We start from the raw sequence: 15,215 nt of genomic DNA on the forward strand, positions 1-15,215 counted from the left end.
CTTTTTCGTTATTTATGGATGCAAACTTAAATTTTTTAAACCACTCGAATATTTGCATATCTAAGTGGATAAGCATTACTTATACTCATGCTAATGGTACAGTTTTGCCTATAGTCATGCGAGTGGTATGTTACGGCTGTGTTTTTGCTTAGTATCAACCTCTATTCTAAACCTCTGTTAAGATAACAATTTCAAATGCCACTTATTCAACTTGAGCTTTTGCTAAAAGGGCCACTCTCATGTTTGAGCTCAAATTAAAATTGTAATTTCTTCAATCTGAGTAGTTTAGGTTGAGATGAGACTTCACCTTGAAAATTTGTCAAGTCATGAAGGGATACTCTTCAATCAAGACGATGTGACCTTAGATCTGCACAAATCTAAGAGGCAAGCACTAAGCCAACAAGTGAATTGTCTTTGGTGAATTTTGAATTTGTACCTATGCCAAGTAGGAATGCAAATTAAGATTCTCCTAAAATCAATTATTTTGAAAAAAAAACTACCCAACAAGCCAAGGGTAATAGACTTTTGCTTGTGGGCCATTGTCAATCCCTAGCTCTCTTTGGTCTTTGTTGATAATATAAAATGGCACTGCCATGCATTGCAAACTTCGATGAATTGTTACAATTTGGGTCTACCCCTTCACAATCTACCTCATTAAATATTTTAGAAAGTGCGCATTCGCTCACACACACACACACAGGCTCTTCCCACTCAAGTCATAATAGTGAATCTTTATGTCACCATCATGCTGAAGCAGCCATAAAACTGTCCCAGTCCACTACAATTCTCCTCTTAATACGTAATGAACACATCCAAATTGGGAAGCTTCACTGTAACAAATAACTGGTATGTGACCTGCCTTAAATATTTCAAATCCACAGATGATGACCTATTCAAGCACAAGTGGTTCTTTGCATTTAGAATTACTAATTTACAGCATGCATAGCATGAGCATTCTCATAGTTTTGTTGAACCTTGAAATAAACATCAAAAGCACTCCAACCAAAAATTCAAGGGCTTCCCAAAAGCTATGAAATCCTTGATACTGTTCACAGATACTGAAAATGCTACACCAACCTAAGAAAACAACTGCAATCTATAATTTACATGCAACGAAGAAAGTGCAAAATTATGGCTGTCATTTGCATGATACGAGATCTCCCAATTGCGGTCTCAAGAGGATTTTAGGGTGGCTGGTCAAATGCTCAAAGCAGGTCTATTTCTTCTGCTGCTTCACTTCACCCAGGTGAGCAAATATTTTGTTTAAGCTAAGCTTTGAGTTAACTGACCACTCTGCACATCAGAAAATAAAAGAGGTTTCCAAACGTCTTGCCCACGGGAGGAAGCTTCGTACAACCCATTTAGTGTCACTCTACATTGAAGCCACTTCAATTGCCTCCACAAGTCAAGCGCCGATACTAACACTACAGAAAATCATATAATACAATGTGAAATATTCACATACCATCCTGCACACCCCTGGCCAAATTTAGGTGTTACCAAAACCCAATGAACTAGGGGCATAGTCTCCAGTCTTCATGCCTCTTAGCAGGATGTAGGATGAAAGTGGCAAAAATTAAAGAATGTGACCAACAAAAAAGCAGACCTCTGAAAGATCTAGCATTTCCAATACGCAACCAAGCTAAAATCTTGCAGATACCGGAATGTCAAATTTTATTTTATTTTATTAGCTGCATCTTTCCTCTGGGTTTACGCTTTTTCCACCCCTGCAATTGTAAGAAGCACAAACCTATCAGTTGTACAAAAATGATCATCATCGCTCAGCAATCAGGCAAGAGAAATCAAAACAAAAAATCATGGTACCACGCACATGGTAGCATCCACAATGATAAGCATTGCAAATTGAGCTCATGAACCGAAAATCTTATTGGAATACTCACAAAAGCAAGGTAATAGATGAGAGTTGCAATTGCTAACAGGACAAACACAATTTGGAATACGTTGTACCTGCAAGTTTTTTTCACCACCAACAGCCAGAACAGAGTCAAGAACTCTTCACAATTTTAAAAGCATACACAAAATCAGACGAGCTTTGGGAGGGGAATAACACAATGTTTTTTATTGATTCACAAGGTGTGACCAACACATAAACACACACACACACACACACACACACACACACACACACAAAATCGCATACAAAATCGGACAAGCTTTGGGGAGAAAAAAAATACAATGTTTTCTATTGATTCACAAGGGGACCAACACATGCGAGCGCCCGCGCGCGCACACACACAACCACCAATTTTTGACCAAGAGAAGGGATCTTTTAGGTTTAGCACAAGAAAGAAACCCCGCATTGTCACACGAGAAATCAAGACAACCGGTGTACGTGCACCTCTTTCAAACATACCTCTGGACATGGACTACACCCCATTGAGCTACGTATGGGCCTTGACATGTTATAGTATGCTCAACAAGAATACTACGAATTTCATAACTAGAGCAGCAAAATACAAGGAGAAATTAGCCAAAGCTGAGAAGAAGTTCACACTTCAAGAGAATATACCCCTGCGAAAAGCAAGGGCATTAAATGTCGCCAGCTCCTCTGCATATTTTACCCTCGTGATGGTCACCCAAGGAAAACCGTCAATTCGATAATTGGAAGATCAAGGTTATGATCTTCAACCTCACACACAGTGCTGCACCGACTAGCTTCACTTACCAAGGTGTACCAATGGAGATAGTACAGTCCTACGCATGCTTGGGAGAAATCTTCACAGGGCCCATCTTCACGATGACTCAAGCAGCCAGAGCATGGCTCACGCGGGGCAGAGTGCCTTGGCCTAGCTAGAGAGACCGTGTTTCCAAGCACACCTTCAAGATCCACCGACGAAGGGCTGGCTTTTCGATACTTTAGTGCGGCCGACAGTGCATCCATGCTATACTAAAAGGGCGAAAACCATGTCCATCTGAAAGGACTGAGGGCATACTCCGAATCATCCTAGACCCCATGGTCACTTGTAGTCTCTCAAATCTCCTCCACTATGACACCGCCGGGAGGTCACTCACCCAGAAGGGTGCTACATACATGCCACCTTAGTCGATCCCACAAGACGAGATTAACCGTATCATACGTTTAGATCTCCTCCATCTTCACACATCTCAGACTTGGGAGGGGGAGGGAGAGATGGGGACTAGGAGTCCCCCACCAAGATCTAGTTCTATCGAGACCACTTCTTGAGAGTATCGGACAAGGGATTCATCATCAGACCCCCGTACCTTGAGGACAAAGGAGTCTCACATGCACTGAGGATCGCCATTGGACAGATGCGGGTCTTGTCCCATCAGCTGAGGATTGAGGCAAGGAGAGCGACATGTATACCCAAATAGCAGTGGATCTATATGTTATGCACGTTGGGGGTGATTGAGACAGAGGAGAATTTCCTATGTGCTTGCCCAGCCTACTACGAGATCCGTGGTGATACCACTACCTTTATCATGAGGGGAGCAGCTTTGGTCCACTCTCACGACTGATCCACTTCCACGACCAGGACTGCATTGGGCTCTATCCGCCAATTCAGCTGTGTCGACATACCAAGACAATTATTGCAACCATAGTTGGTTTCGTACTCCTATGGTTGGCTGAACAAACCCAAACCTTTATGAAAACGTTTTTGTATCAATTTCTTCACTTCAAAATTAATACAAGTTTGGAGTTGAAAATTTTGTAGCTCTTTGTCAATTAAATGCATACAATGTATTTTTAAAAAGTAAAATTAGGTTCACGTATGATTCAGCCCCAAGGGCTGATCCATACTCCAATCATACTTCCGTACCCGCATGTCGTATGTGTATCGTAACGTTGGGAAAAAAAAGGAAAAACAACCAGGAATTATGTACTTCACCACGTCAGATAGTTGAGACTTCATAGGGATCAGCTGCAATGTGGGCTCGTAGATGATGAACCAGGTTCCAGAGCATGTGTCTATGTATTAGGCACCGAGACAAACCCCCACAAAAACTGACTGAACATGGATCACACAGACTCAAAGAGAGCCAAAAGACTACACAGCCCGAAACAAATAAACTTAGAACTGAACTTCCCTCCAAAACTCAGAGAACAGTCAGCCTCAGAATACTATGAACCCACAGCCCACACTCCTAAGCTTCCATCAAGGACAACAGCACGTAACTCTCCCCAAAGCTGAAGTCAACGACCCAAGAGTGAAAGGGACTGGCAAATCAGGTCGCATCAACCATCTCTGCATTACAAACCCACTTCCAGCCTATGTATTCTTCTCCTGCCCACAGAGTACTCCACGCTCATACTTCACGTCACCAACAGTCCTTCAGATGATTTAAACCAGCCCATACATTCCTCGTATCAGCTCACGTGCAAACGACTATGGTCCTGCCTGTAAGGTAGCCTTGCTCAGCCAACTACGAACAGATCGCTATCTCTGGAGATCTTCAGCGCCAAGGTCTCCTCAGCATCACCGGGCACTTGCTTGGCCAAAGCCTCCCTGCTGTCAGCCTTGAAGCAAACGTGTACCCCGAATAACAGTCAGCCCATGCTCTTAGATTTCGTGGAGCTCACAAACTCAATCGCCCAAGATCCTCTCCTTCAACCACACTATCAACACATGGCCAAAATTCTACAGGACTTCAGTAAGTGCCACTTACACCACCGAGCTCATCATCACCAAGCACCTAGTGCCCATTTGTGCCAAGCATGCAGTCAGAAATCCCCATCCCATCACGTACATAGGCCTTTTTTGGACGGGCGCTTAGCCCTTCGCTTTCATCTATGAGACCCCTAGTTACGTGCGTCACTTCCTCTTTTCTTCAGAAATTCTAGATTTCTCTACACGTGATCGATCGCAATCCAGACGCTCTACATTCCTTGCTACGTAGCCACCTTTGCATGAGCAGGATGCCTTCCCAATCAGTCCAGCCACCTCAGCCTAATTTGCCACCTCATCAGTGACATTTTACCACTCCCATTTAAAAAATGCAAATATCCCCCAAGGCACATTAATTGCACATTTTGGACCTTTGGTCACACAATTCCCACACATTAGCATGCACATTAAGACTTGCATGCACCCCCGTACACACACATGAAAAGCCCCTTGACATGGACACCTGACCATATCAAATTCCTGTAACATGCAAGTGCACATTGACTCGGGAAAATAAAATATAAGAACCCTTCATGACCCCAAAAACATGACCACACACTGGACACCCTTGCTCTGGAAGTCTGGTACAACCACATTGCATTTCATTATTTCCCATGAAGTCCCTGCAAAACATACTTTATTGTCTCAAAAAACTATACATTAGTCCATCATGCTTGTGAAAGAAAAATCCACAAATGCCAAAAGCCCACACCTACCCTAGATGTGTACAACTATGTGCCTACCCCCAGCTATATATAGTGCTCAAAAACTTGATACAGATTTTGTCTTGACATTTTGCCCATCCCCCAATCTGTAGACATTCATGTCTTGCAGATAGGGGTATATAAGATTTGCATTTCTTCAGAAATATCCTCATCCATGAGGTCTTCCGGCTTGTCTTCAGGCACTTTACCAGTTAACAAGAAGCTTTCCTCACAAGGCAATGTCTCCCTTCCTTTGTATAAGGGCTCCTGCACTCCTATTGCATCAACATAAGCTGCTGTAATGTCCTGCGCAGCATCATGTGCATTTACATTCTTACCTCTTTCAATATGCTGGAGTGTCTAGGCATCCAATTGATTTAACAGTTTCTTCACCGCACTTATCCATCTCTTCAAATGAACATGCTTAACCTTCCAGACACCTAAATTTTGCTTCACAACCAACAGAGCATCTCCCTTAATCATGAGTCTCTTTATACCCAGACTAATGCATACTTTCAAACCTTCGAAGAGGGCTGCATATTCAGCTTCATTATTACTGCTGGCTTCAAGCTGAATTCCCATTTTCCGAATCTCCTTTCCTCCAGGATCATAAATGACAATTCCTCCTGTACTTATATGTAAACTTTTTTTGTAAGATCCATCAAAGTGTAAAACAAATGCATCCTCTAGTACTTTTTCTTCATTCATGTCAGTGTTCTTCTCCACATCTTCAACTAAAATAGGTACTTCCTTATAGGTGAGGAGATCAGCCAAGGAAGCTCTAGTAGAGTTCTCAACCAAAAAGGTAAAAGAGTACTCTTGTAACTCTACTATCCATTACGGCACGTGGGATCCAGGCTCGGCGAGCGGAGATTGATGCTGCCATCCTTGCAGGTTGGAGGATCCCCGCAGACACTAGACAGCTCTTCCCGGGAGATGAGAGGTGGCTTGGACAGTTCACTCCACGAGGCATTCCTTTGGTGGTGGCCGGCCTCTTCTCGGACTCTTCGGTACACTTCTTCTCCATCACTGATGACAGTCGCCTACAGAGCAGAGAGGCCATGATCGACCCCCAGCTTCCCTGGCAGCGCCTTCGCATTGTAGGGCTGCAAGGGAAGACGTGGCATATAGACCCCCTGATTATGCAGGACCAGGATTGGAGACTCTGGATTTGGGAGGGCCGCTCCTTGTCAGAGGTGGAGTGGGACCCAGGGGAGTGGCGTTGGCCACCATCGGAGACCTCAGAGAACCCTACCCCCTTCTTTTCTTACAGTGCACGCACGGGTCGGCGTGCTCTTGGGGCTCTCCAGCGTGGGCTACCCACACAAGCACATAGATGGTATGCCCAGGGGATATCCTTGGTCTTTCTTCGCACTTTCTGGAAGACTCTTTGGGCTAGCTGGCGTCCGAGGAAGATCTCCTACTTCCTTTGGATGGTGGCACACAAGGGGCTTCCAGTTGGCAGCTAGCTGAGACAGATGGGGCAGGAGGGGCATTGCCAGATGTGTTTTCAGGAGGAGTCGTCCCTGAAGCATTGCCTTTGGAGCTGCTCGCATGCGCAGACGGTTTGGAAGGGACTCATGGGGATCTTAGCTAGGGCTACACCCGAGCTAGGACCGATCACTTGGGGAGCCGTTTGTTGGTGCAGCACTGAGCCGGGACACCACTTGGCCTATGAGTTCTCTAGACAGGATCCCGTCTTTTTCATCATGCAGGCCACTTGGGCATACATGGACAACTTCCCATGGCATTTGACAGAGACAGATGTAGGAGCGATGCCTCGGCACCCAGTTTGGGAGATCATAGGGAGCATCACAGGCTGGCATATTTGGACTTCCAGATGCGCGCAGACTGTAGGAGCTCAGACTTCTTCTACTACCCAGACCCTCGCAGATATCTGGAGCACGATCATTCACACGCTCAAGGGTCAGTGGGATCAGATTCAGGGAGAGTCCCGGGCAGGGAAGGAAAAGAGACGACGTTTCCTTCGCGACTGGGACCACCGGGAGTTATTCTTCCAGCACTCCACTCAGAGTCTTCAGTGGCATTACGCCCCTCCACCGTGGCTGTTTGTCCACTCTCCGATGATTATGCCCTAAGAGGCTTGTATTTAGCATTTTGACTTCTCGGGCTGAATCCGTTTTGTGATTACAGCCCGCTGGCCTTAAGACCTTCTTGTACTCTCGCTTTCAAGTAATATAACTAGCATTACTTTTTGCATAAAAAACTCTACTATCCATTTAATCATGCTCCTGGAGATGTTTGTACTATTCAACATATGAGGCAGTAGTGAACATGAGGTGAGAACCACAAAAGGTCTGGACAATAGATAAGACCGAAATCTCCTACAAGCATACAAGAGGCTAGCCAGGACCAATTCAGCCGCTGAATACTTCCTCTCTACTTCACACTTCACCCTACTCGCATAATAGACTGGCCTCATATATCTGGAACCCTCTCCCTACTGCAAAAGAATAGCACCAATAGCATCTGGTCCTACAGACGGATTCACATAAAAAGTCCTGGAATAATCTGGTGGCTTTACACTTGAAATATGAGTCAAGGATTCCTTAACTCCCTCAAACACCTCTTCACTCTTTGTCGTCCATTTCAGAGGCTCAGATTTTACCACCTGCTGAAGAGGATACAAAATCTGAGATAACATATGAATAAATCTCGACAGATACTTCACCTTCTGGAGAAAGGTATGCAACTGCTTGGTATTCTCAGGAGAGGACAGCATAACTAAAGCTTTCACTTTACTTGGATCCAGCTCAATCCAATTCTCAGATACAATATGCCCCAATATTTTAATGCTGGTCTGAGCTAACTGAGTCTTCTTAGGATTTAATTGACCACCATTATTATCAATCTCATAGAATACCTGATCCAACTTGCCACAGTGCTCCCTTCTTCCACTGTAGACACAGATGTCATCAATAAACACTTTACAAAATTTATCCAAGAAAGGTGATAAAATCAGATCTGAATTCTCCTGATAGTGCGAGGGGCCGTTGGTAACTCCAAAAGGCATTTTCCTGTAACAAAAACAGCCCCAGGGGGTAATGAAAGCAGTCTTGATTTGATCTTCCTGGGCTATGGCTATCTGGAAGTACCCTGAATATCCGTCACACAAGCTGAACATTTCATGACCCACCACTTTATCAAGAATATCATCCAGAAAAGGCAGAGGATAGTGGTTTCTCTTTGTCACTGCATTCAGAGGTTTGTAATCAACACAAACTCTCCATTTGTCCACACCTTTTGGCACTATGACAACAGGACTTATCCAATCAGAGTGAACTACAAGATAAATTATTCCTGCCTTGAGAAGCTTATCTACCTCTTCCTTCAGCACATCTCTCTGTTCCGGGCTTTATCTCCTTATTTTCTGAAAAACAGGTTTGGCACCTTCCTTTAGCTCAATCCTCAGAGGCTTCCCTTTAAATCCCCTGATCTCCTCATAAGAGGTGATAAACAAATTGGGGAATTTCTGCAACATCTTCAAATATTGTTCTTTCTCCTCAACATTGAGATCGGGATTCAATGATTGCTCAATCAACACCTGGGTTGATTCTTGAGAACATTTGGGCTGCATTAAATCCTCGATAACCTCAAACCTATCCACCTCTTCCTCACTGAACCCTGCTGCCCCCACAAAATCTACCTGTGAATCCTCATCTACCAAATCCACCAATGCTATTGTTCCTTCATCACTTTCTAAAGTCACCGAGCTCTCATCCTCACTGCTGGTTTCACTTCTCTCTTCCTCTTCACTTGCTGAATCTGAAACTTCAGCCCTGCTTACCATATCGCAACTCATAATCTCCCTGCTCCTTCCCCATGGGATAATATGCAGTTCTGTACTTTCTTCTGGGCTTACTGCTCTTCTTCTTTTGGTAGGTCATCATCTCCTCAGACAACTTCCCCTTCTTTGCACTCGGACCAACCTCCTCTTCTCTATTTCTCTTCTTTAATGGCATGACATCAGGATCTCTAACACACATAAACCTGTCCAGAAAAGCTGTCCTCACCTCTGGATAAGTGGGGTTTCTGTGAGCACCCTGATCATCTCGCATCCTTGCAGAGAAAGTCTGCAGCCAAGTTCTCACTTCTCCCAACAGACAAAAGGATAGAATCTGAAGAAGGACTTCTGGAGCAATCCTGTCTTTAATAAGAGCTGTGAACTCCAAGCACTCTAAACACCTCTCTGGGTCTTCATTGGGCAACCCGTCGAGGAAATTCATGAGCCATCTCTCCTCTTGTCTAACTTATCTCAAACAGACTTCCAACCAGAAATACCACCTGGGAAGAAAACAAAAATAATCACTCTATTGAAGAAAACTTACCATGCATCTGACTGGCATTCTTCTTCCTAAGACCCATCACTTTCAAAGCCTTTTGAACCTTAGCACGGAGACGTATCACCGGAAATTCAACATCAAGGCATCTATCTCTCCTGTGTCCACACTCCCCACATAACTCACAATGAACCACTCTCATGCGAGGCTTTGTCTTCATAGTTTCAATCCCTAACCACACAGAAATTCAAGCAGCATTCCCTAGCCAATCTTCTGGGCCGTTCTGTCTTGAGTATCCAATCTCAATTCAAGACTCCTATCCCCAGTAGGATCGCCAAAAAGATGATAAGGAAAAAAAAGGAAAAACAACCATGAATTATTTACTTCACCACGTCAGATAGTTGAGACTTCATCGGGATCAGCTGCAATGTGGGCTCGTAGATGATGAGCTTATGAACCAGATTCCAGAGCATGTGTCTTTGTATTAGGCACCGAGACGAACCCCCACAAAAACTAACTGAACATGGATCACACAGACTCAAAGAGAGCCAAAAGACTACAGAGCCCAAAACAAATAAACTTAGAACTGAACTTCCCTCCAAAACTTAGAGAACAGTCAGCCTCAGAATACTATGAACCCACAGCCCACACTCCTAAGCTTCCATCAAGGACAACAGCACGTAACTCTCCCCAAAGCTGCAGTCAACGATCCAAGAGTGAAAGGGACTGGCAAATCAGGTCGCATCAACCATCTCTGCATTACAAACCCACTTCCAGCGTATGTATTCTTCTCCTGCCCACAGAGTACTCCACGCTCATACTTCACGTCGCCAACAGTCCTTCAGAGGATTTAAACCAGCGGGCTTATGTGCAAACGACAATGGTCCTGCCTGTAAGGTAGCCTTGCTCAGCCAACTACGAACAGATCGCTATCTCTGGAGATCTTCAGCGCCAAGGTCTCCTCAGCATCACCGAGCACTTGCTTGGCCAAGCCTCCCTGCTGTCAGCCTTGAAGCGAACGTGTACCGCGAATAACAGTCAGCGCATGCTCTTAGATTTCGTGGAGCTCACAGACTCAATCGCCCAAGATCCTCTCCTTCAACCGCACTGTCAACACACGGCCAAAATTCTACAGGACTTTAGTAGGTGCCACTTACACCACCGAGCTCATCATCACCAAGCACCTAGTGTCCATTTGTGCCAAGCATGCAGTTGGAAATCCCCATCCCATCACGTACGTAGGCCTTTTTGTGATGGGTGCTTAGCCCTTCGCTTTCATCTACGAGACCCCTAGGTACGTGTGTCGCTTCCTCTTTTCTTCAAAAATTCTAGATTTCTCTACATCGATCGCAATCCAGACGCTCTACATTCCTTGCTACGTAGCCACCTTTGCATGAGCAGGACGCCTTCCCAATCAGTCCAGCCACCTCAGCCTAATTTGCCACCTCATCAGTGACATTTTACCACTCCCATTTAAAAAATGCAAATATCCCCCAAGGCACATTAAATGCACATTTTGGACCTTTGGTCACACAATTCCCACACACATTAGCATGCACATTAAGACTTGCATGCACCCCCGTACACACACATGGAAAGCCCCTTGACATGGGCACCAGAACATATCAAATTCCTGTAACATGCAAGTGCACATTGACTCAGGAAAATAAAATAAAAATTTCACTTGACCACACACTGGACACCCTTGCTCTGGAAGTCTGGTACAACCACATTGCATTTCATCATTTCCCATGAAGTCCCTGCAAAACATACTTTATTGTCTCAAAAAACTATATATTAGTCCATCATGCTTGTGAAAGAAAAATCCACAAATGCCAAAAGCCCACACCTACCCTAGATGTGTATAACTATGTGCCTACCCACAGCTATATACAGTGCTCAAAAACTTGATACAGATTTTGTCCTATCAACGTATGGAAAAAACTATGATTGCAACAAATCAGAGAGCAACAGGAGGCAACCAGGCCACATGACACAGAGACAAACCGAGCACAACACGTCACAAACTTCTATCCATTTGAGTCAGCTCCAAGACACAGCTGAGTAGAGGAGGAGGAGCTAGCCGATATGAGAGCAGCCTGGATCAGCGGAGAGAGCAGACACAACACTGTTGATAGAGGGACGCAGAGACCTACTAGCTGAAAAATCTCAAGTACACAAAGCATTATCTGAAGTGAAGAGGCAGGGAGGAAAGCTACAAGAAGAATGGAGGAAGGAGAAGGCAAAGTGGGAAAAGGAGAAAACAGCCTTGGATGCAGAGAGAACTTGCTCAAAGACACAATACAAGCCATGTCCACTAAAATACAGCAACTCAAAGACACCAAAGGGACACCGGAAGGGGGATGCAAGATCATTGAAGAGCTAAAATCTGAGAATGAGAAGCTTAAGAAAGAAACGGCAGGTCTGCAAACAGTGGTCAAAAAGGGTACAATTGTACCCAAGAAATAGCTCATATCTGAAACTCTAGAAGAGGAAAAGAGGCCAAACAGCAAAGCATTAAATGAGCTGGTTAGAGGTTTCACAGTTGGTGAGACCCCTATGGCAGATACCTAAGCCCTCTTTACCAAGATGGAAGTAGACCTTACCTGTGAAACAGCAATGTAGGGACTCATAGTAGATGGGCAGGCAAGCTTTTGACGTGACCACGGGACCATGGAAGCCAAGACACGGAGACAAAGGGTATATTGCTGCTTTGTAGATTTCCGCAAAGCCTTCAATACAATAACTCGAGTGCACCTCATCAGGTGGTTACAGGAGTTGGGATATGGGCCAAAGATAGTTTGGGATATTATGGCACTTTATAAGACGGTTTTCGGCAGGGTTTGGATGGGGGGCAGATAGAGAGATGAGATCATGAGCACCATTGGGGTCAAACAAGGTTGTCCACTCTCACCGACCTTGTTTGGCCTCCACATAGGCGAGCTTGAGTCTTTTATGAGGACACTAGGAGGAGCTGGTTGTTCTCTTGCCGGTAACTTGCTCCAGATTCTTTTGTATGCTTATGATGAGGTGCTCTTATCCTTGTCCGCTGAGGGGCTCCAGAGACATCTAGATGCACTACAGGCTTTTTGCGAGTCCCATGACTTGAAGGTCAACCTGGGTAAAACCAAGGTTATGAACTTCAACACCTCCAGAGCAACTGTGCACAGAGACCAGTTTACTTTTGATGGGACACCAGTTGAGATCGTTTCATCATACGGAGTTCTGTTCTGTCAACCTATCTTCACAATGAGACCGGCGATGCAGGCCCACCTGAGTAGAGGCTACGCCTCCTTGGTCCAACTGGAGAGACAGTGCTTCCACTCATGCTTTCAAGACCCGTGGACCAAGGTTCTCCTTTTCCACTCCTTGGTTCGACCTGCAGGCATGTATGGTAGCAGTTGTTGGGGACCAGAGACCTCTTCGACACCTAAAGGACTCGAGTGCAGAGATTACACATTCTCCTACTCTCATGGATGATCCAACTCTACCCGCCTCACTAGCTCGGGGGGCAGCATCTCCTAATGTACCATCGTTAGGTTAGGTCATTAATAAGGGCCTTTGTTTTGGGTGTGCAAGCCCTCCTATGAGGTTAGCATAGTGTAGGGTAGGGTTGGGGCATGTGCCTATGCCAGATGGATCCAGCCATCTCTAGGGCAGACCTGCCCATCTGGAGGCTCTTCCAAGTGTTGTGCATTGCAAGAGAGGGACCAGATCTGTGCAGGCCACTGTGGCTCAGTTCACAGCATGGATCGGGGACTTGAGTGCATGCTCACAGGCCACTTTGGCGGCAGGTGTACCAAGGCGGTTGCAGGTCAGATCGCAGGTGTTCAAGCCTGGCAAAGGGCCTGTTGGCATGCTGCTATGGCATCCCTTTGCTACGCCTTTTGTAGACCTGTACGGGGGGCCAGTTAGACCTCCCTTTGGGACAGCAGACCCATGGGCTACCAGGCCCTAGCAGTCTGTTTATAGGCAGAGGTGGGCCGACCTGCTGGTCGGCCATCTAGGCTTCCTGGTTGGCCCTATAGGAAGGAGGGGTCAGCCACTTACATGGCTTTGTGCAGCCCTTCATATGGCAGGAGGGGGTCGTCTCATCTAGGGGAAGAGTTGGCCCACCTAGGGCATGCCATATAGAGCTGCTGGTTGGCCTGTTGTACCAGCCGACTTTGGGGGGGGGGGGGGGGGGGAGTGCCTATACATAGACCCCCCTCCTCACTCGTTGTAGCATCTCTTGTGCACCATTCATGGGAGGTTTGGCCCAGCAGTGCAGAGGGCTTTTCAAGAAACTTTCAGACCATTAGATCACACATGAATCGTTTGGATCTGTGCATGGTAGTCGTTATGCCTTGCCGTGGTAAGAAAAAACTCAGACCATGAGACAGGAAACATCACAAGCATTAAGAGCTAAACTGTTAATTATGATAACAGGAACACCAAATGTTTTTTTACAAACCTGAAAAGATATTTAATGCCTCTTAAAGATTCCAGAGTGTGTCCAAAAATTTCTTGAACAGCTGTTGCCTGAGCATATACAGCAAATGCTGTGGCGGTAAACTGGATGACACTGCCATGTAGACACAGCAAACAACCTTCAGACACCAGATATTACCTTTGTTCTGGAACAAATCTCAAGCCTAACCAAACCATGGTCTATAATAACATAGAAGCCAGAACCTCCAACTTCCATGATCAAAAAACCTTGAACCTCAACTTGAAGAACCAAACCACATAGTATGCTAATGGAAGAAGTTCACAAATTGTTTTTAAAAACAGGATACTACTTCATTCTCTCACAATCTTTTTCTAGGTCAAGATGGATATTTGAAATTTCGGCATTTGACATTCCAATGCGAGGTCAATTAAAATGATTTGAGAGTGTCAATGAGTGAGAGTAAGAGAGGGCATGCATGCATCCACACGTGCTGAGAGTAAGAGAGGGCATGCATGCATCCACACGTGCACGGATGAGCAAATGCCTATCTCCAACCTGAGGAAACATTCACTATGAAGCGTGAACAGAAGCACCTGATTGTGCAGAGTAAAATAAGTCCAACGTTGAAAAGGAATGAATTCATCAGTGTTCCACCCCATCTGCATTGAAGAGTCAAGACACCAGAATTAATCAGCTTAAACATACTTGGCAAGTAGCAGTATATATTGATACTATAAGAAGCTCTTATCAGAATTCAACCAAGTTTAAACTAGCTTAGGAATCTTATAGATGGTCACATACATTGAACTAATCACAAAAAAATAAGCTTTCACTGATCTATAATGTGAATGTATAGCATACCACAGGGAAGGCTATGCTGAGGCTCTTAGGCTGCACACTGGATGGCTTTGAATGAATAATTGCACAAAATAAGAAAAGGTTTACAGAAGTTGTCCTAGGCTTGACTAAGATACACTGCGCATGAACTGCTGCTGCCAATGTTCATTCTACAGGGGCTGGCTCTGCATTAGCATATCAGATAATGGGGGTCATAGACCTGCAGCAAGGATGCACGTGGTAGAGCTTGCATTACAACCTATTTAAAGTCCATTTCACCTTAAAATTGTGACTT

At 45.1% G+C, this 15,215-nt stretch overlaps 1 protein-coding gene across 1 annotated transcript in view; it reads right to left on the reverse strand.

Annotated features, from left to right (window-relative positions):
• Positions 1-1,373: 1,373 nt before the first annotated feature.
• The window catches only part of LOC147893072 (LIMR family protein At5g01460-like), a 103,620-nt gene continuing 89,778 nt past the window's right edge, over positions 1,374-15,215 (reverse strand). Inside the window, exons 12-15 of the mRNA XM_087387446.1 lie at positions 14,677-14,742; positions 14,105-14,215; positions 1,902-1,968; positions 1,374-1,727 (exon numbers count right to left, since the gene is read on the reverse strand). Coding sequence (XP_087243572.1) covers positions 1,680-1,727; positions 1,902-1,968; positions 14,105-14,215; positions 14,677-14,742 — 292 coding nt within the window. The 3' untranslated portion in view covers positions 1,374-1,679. The remainder of the gene's footprint in view (positions 1,728-1,901; positions 1,969-14,104; positions 14,216-14,676; positions 14,743-15,215) is intronic.

This window comes from Dipteris shenzhenensis, chromosome 16 (genome assembly GCF_047967505.1).
Source record: "Dipteris shenzhenensis isolate YYH24624 ecotype China chromosome 16, Dip_SZ_1.0, whole genome shotgun sequence".
Classification (NCBI taxonomy): Eukaryota; Viridiplantae; Streptophyta; class Polypodiopsida; order Gleicheniales; family Dipteridaceae; genus Dipteris; species Dipteris shenzhenensis.